This window comes from Pseudopipra pipra, chromosome 8 (assembly GCF_036250125.1).
Source record: "Pseudopipra pipra isolate bDixPip1 chromosome 8, bDixPip1.hap1, whole genome shotgun sequence".
Taxonomy (NCBI): domain Eukaryota; kingdom Metazoa; phylum Chordata; class Aves; order Passeriformes; family Pipridae; genus Pseudopipra; species Pseudopipra pipra.
In genome coordinates this window covers 22009480-22013975 of record NC_087556.1, presented here as the reverse complement: position 1 = coordinate 22013975, position 4496 = coordinate 22009480, and the positions used below count along the sequence as shown (strand labels likewise).

Genomic DNA, 4496 nt, shown 5'->3' with positions numbered 1-4496 from the left:
TTTTGAAATGTGATTTGGTGAAATGTGTGCACTATGTCCTAGATATAAAACAAGTAAGAAAAATATGTATATTTTGCAATATAATACAGTATCCCAAAGTTCTGAGTATACAGAATTCCATGTGAAAAGACATAATTTCCCATAAAACTTAAATTTATTTTTGATCATGGTTATATATTACACCAATTGAATGCTGTAAAAACTTCAAGTAATACAGAATAATTGAGGTAAATTTGTGTCTCCTATGAGCACCAAACTTCTGCAAGGTAAGGGGAAGATTTAACTGCAGCTGCAGGGCCTCTATTCACCCAGGGTCCAGGGTCATTAAAGTTTTCAAGTTTCTCAAGCTGCCACCTCTTGCTGATGGGAGTTACAATAGCCACATAACACCTTCCATACTCTTTCCATCTGTTCCAGGGTTTTGTGGTCCACAGATGCCACTGCTTTCATCTGGAGTGGGGGGGATTCTAGAGTTGGGTATAAATGTCTTGCTAAATAAGCAGTTCTATAAAAACGAAAAATCAGTTTTCATTGACTTTCAGCAAAAGGTGGGACAGGTCAGCTGCTTTCCTGCATTTTCAGCCAAGTGAGAAGAGGAAATGGCAGCAGGTCTGCAGGGTTAAAAATAGTTTCCTTCTATAAGATGCATAATATATAATATATGAATGCCAACGTTGGTCTCTTTGGGCACAGAACTGAATGGTCATCTCGTGTCTGGTTTAATTTTGGCAGCTGAGGAAGTGTCTCTCCCTAGATGGTAGTCACTGGATGTCTCTGTGTGCCCAGGTGAGGGGACTGCAGTGCATGGGTGACTCAAGACTGCTTGGCTTGGCATAGCTTTCTTCTGCTGGAGAAACGGTGGGGAAGACTGCCCTGGTGGAAGCGCTGGGGGCCATGCTGCTTGCTGGTAGCTGTGTGCTCAGTTTAGAAGCTCCTGAGTCTCAGTGGTTTTTAGGTATTACCTCTAAGCTTGCTTCTGATGAGGCAGTCAGGCTCTGCAGATAATGCACGATGCTTTACAAAGGACAACTTGCTGTGAATGTGTTTATATGTGGCAGTTTTGCTGCTTGGAATTGTCCACACATGGGGTTATTTAGAAATGGCTGCTCTGAAATAAGATGGAAAGTAAGTATAATAGAGCATTTGCTTCAGAAAAAGAGGGACCATACACAGGTGGAATAGTTCAGGAGCAGTTATTCGATCCTGAAGTTATTAAAATTAATGTGCAGGCACTTAGTTCTTTTAGGGAACAGTGAGTGACTATCCCTGCTTGACTGAAATGTGTCTAGGGTTTATATGTTCCCTTGTTATGGTGGTTTTGTTTGGGTCAGTGGCACTCACAGGTATGTGGTTCTGACCCAGTGTAGGAGTCTGGTCTCCGGCTATATTCAACTACTTGGACGTTTGCACTGGCTTGTACGTATCAGCCAAAACGACAGTCTTGTGCTAGCATTAAGTGAACCTCCTTTAGTGGCTACGCCCAACACCCCTTAAGGAGCCAGTCAAACTCTCTGTTGGGGCTGTGCCGGGCAAGAACAGCCTCCCCCATCCCTGCTCTTAGGGGCTGATGTTGCAAGGAAAGCTCCAGGAGGAATCCAGCTCCTGGGCTGTGGGCTTGGTTAGGTGTTTGCATTGCTCTGGTGCTTGTGTTTTATCCCTCCCCCGAGGCCAGTGTGGGGATAAGCCACCTTTGGGAGGTCGGGAGGGGTCGATAACTGCATTGTCCATTCCTGCGGCCATGGACTTACTGCAACACTTGAGACAATGAAAATGTGTGGCACGAATATGACTTTTTTTCCCAAATGATTTTTCATAATAAACTAGGGAGTTGGTTTGGTTGGGGTTTGATGTGAGAACTTAGATTATTGCTATGTTTTAGAAAGAAACAAGCTCCTGCCCTGTTAGACCCAGGTTTATGGTGCCCACTCCTTTTGGATGTGCATCCCAGCAGGAACTCTGAGGATTTTGGAATCCCCATTGAAACTGGGGTTCTGTCAGTGCATTTACCCAGTTACAGGCATGGCGATCGCTTCCACTTGTCTTCAGGAAGCATCGGGGTTAGAGTATGTGTTATTCAAGTATCACTATGGCCAGTGCTGTCATGGTCGGTGCAGTTTTTTCACCAGCGTAGCTAAAAACCCTGTGAAAACTGAACATAAGAAGAACTCGAAGACGATGTAAGTTGTCGTTATGCCTCTTTCCCCAGCCAAGCTTTGCTGGCGGTGGCCTCGTGTCCTCCCTGCATTACAAGGGCATCGTCCTTCTCGGGAAGCGACATGTGGATTGGGATAGTATGAAGTTGATGAGGTGCGAGCTCCGCTGCTCACTTAGTCCTTTGATCTCTAAACGATTGGGGAGATGGGTTGCTCTGGCTAGACAGATGGCGCCAAGTTCAAGCTGAGAAGGCCCGCAGCCCTGCTAAGCCCTAGCCTGGCTCCAGTCCCCGGGAGTGAGGGCTTAGCCTCGGGGATAGGGACTTCTTGATATCGCCCCCCAATGGCTTTTCCCATGGAGGCCGGTCTCTGCAGCTCTCTTGTTGAGCAGTGCCCGACGCCAGGGCTGCCAGGCTCTGCCTGAGTTTCGTTATCCCTCATCCCGGCCCCGATGGTGTTGGACCGGGCCGTCTCGGGGCTGGTTTCGGGCATCTGTGAAATGTGAGACCCAGTAATCAAAAAAGGAATGGTAAAACCGCGCCGTTACCGACACCGATGATGTCTTTAAATGCCTGTTTGCGGGGCTGAGCCTGCCCGTGCCCTGCCCTCCAGGGGAGAGGGACAGGTTTGCACTTCAAGGGGGTCTCCCCGGCCCCGCAGACACGCTGGAGCCAGGGGCTGTAGACATTTGCCAGACGTGTGAACTTTCCTTCTCGCTGGTAGCTGTTATCTGTGGTCGATTCCCACTTTGATGTGTGTTCACACTTAGAACTACCCCGCCCGGGACCGGAGCGCCCATATAAGAGCGGGCCGAGTCTTACGGTCCTCCAACCCATCTCAGCCATGAACCAGGCCCAAATTCCTTCGGCAGAGACCAAGCCCCACGGGGTCAGGCCCCACATCTGCTGTGTGCCCCCTCCCCGCGCTCCCACCTCGCTGAGCAGCACGCCCCTCCTGGTCAGAGCCAAGCCCCGACGAGGCAGCCCGCAGCCGAGCCAGCCCGCGGACAGCGAGCCCTGCCCCGCGGAGCGGATCCCAGACGATCCTGGAGAGACCACCGACTCGGACCGGTCGGACTCAGGTGCGTAAGGAGGGAACAGAATGGGGGGGGGGGGGGGCGTGCCGGGGACACACACGGGACCTCGACCCCCGTCGGTGCAACGGCCTGTCAGGGCCGAGAGGAGGCGGAGGCACTTCCCATGCCGGGAAAGAGGCCTCACTACTGCCCCTTCCCTCCTCCTGTGCAGCCCCCGACAGCGGCTGGTTGAGCGCCGACGAGTCCTCCGGCTACGAGAGCGAGAGCGCGGAGCGCTCCGCGGCGGCGGGCGGGACCCGCGGGCGGCCGCGGCGAGCGCGGACCGCCTTCACCTCTGAGCAGGTCTGCCGGCTGGAGAAGACCTTCCAGCGTCAGAAGTACCTGGGGGCCACGGAGCGGAGGAAGCTGGCGGCTGCCTTGCAGCTCTCGGAGATCCAGGTGAGTCCCGTAGGAAGAGGATCCTTCCCGGCCCCGTCGGGCAGGAGCAGGCCGGGTCGGCCGTTTCGCTTCGGTGCTCTCTGTGATGAAGAGACGATGAAGAGCGGTCTTCAGCTGAATTTAGCAGGGGCTGTGGGATTCCTCGGGGATTAACAAGTTACACTTCAGGAAATTTGAGGCACTTTCTACCGGGAAGGCATTAAGGTTTCGTAATTGCTTAGTAAGGTAAACTGTCTAAGCGATCCGCCTAACTTTGCAGAGCTCATATATGGTCTTTAAGACTCTAAGTGATTAATCTAATATCGATGAACACAGACACGCTTCCCCTCTACATCCCGTAGGTCCTCAGCCGTCGGGCAAGAGAATTAGTCCAATTCTTGTCAATTCCAACTGAAGCAAAATGGCAAAAGCAGCTTAGATACAGTTGTTCATAATTTGCATGTTATTTATTAAGCAAAGACCCTGATTTGTTTTCTCCATCCCCTCACCCCGTTCTTTTTGTTTCTCAGATCAAGACCTGGTTTCAGAACCGGAGGATGAAACTGAAGAGGCAGATACAGGACCACCAGCACAGCCTCGTGTCTCCTGTTCCACTCTACAGCTACCCCACGGGGGCCTCACCAGCTCTGTTTCAGGATCGTCTCCACTACCCCTTTGCTCCCCAGCACCAGAGACTCCTGCCTTTTACCCCGGTGCCTGCTGTGCAGTTCAGCTTCTCCTTTCCCAGATATGACGCATCGCAAAGCACCTACCCCTTCATAGGAAATGAGCTGCCGTACTATCATCAACACTTTCTTCCTCATCCCTCTTTCCATCCAGTTATTCAGAACAAAATGGACAGTCAGTGCCACCTTGTATATGCATTATAG

At 51.4% G+C, this 4496-nt stretch overlaps 1 protein-coding gene across 1 annotated transcript; it reads left to right on the top strand.

The window, feature by feature from the left end:
* The first annotated feature begins 2996 nt into the window (after positions 1 to 2996).
* Positions 2997 to 4496, top strand: LOC135418439 (homeobox protein vent1-like). The gene is made up of 3 exons (XM_064663845.1): positions 2997 to 3234; positions 3401 to 3627; positions 4137 to 4496. The coding sequence occupies exons 1-3, from the start codon at positions 2997 to 2999 to the stop codon at positions 4494 to 4496; spliced, it is 825 nt and encodes a 274-aa protein (XP_064519915.1).

Bases quoted from the DNA above. Each gene is read 5' to 3' on its own strand.
- LOC135418439 (XM_064663845.1), top strand. From the start codon at position 2,997: ATGAACCAGGCCCAAATTCCTTCGGCAGAGACCAAGCCCCACGGGGTC. The intron at 3,235-3,400 runs GTGCGTAAGGAG...CCTCCTGTGCAG, and splicing joins CTCGGACCGGTCGGACTCAG to CCCCCGACAGCGGCTGGTTG. The intron at 3,628-4,136 runs GTGAGTCCCGTA...TTTGTTTCTCAG, and splicing joins TGCAGCTCTCGGAGATCCAG to ATCAAGACCTGGTTTCAGAA.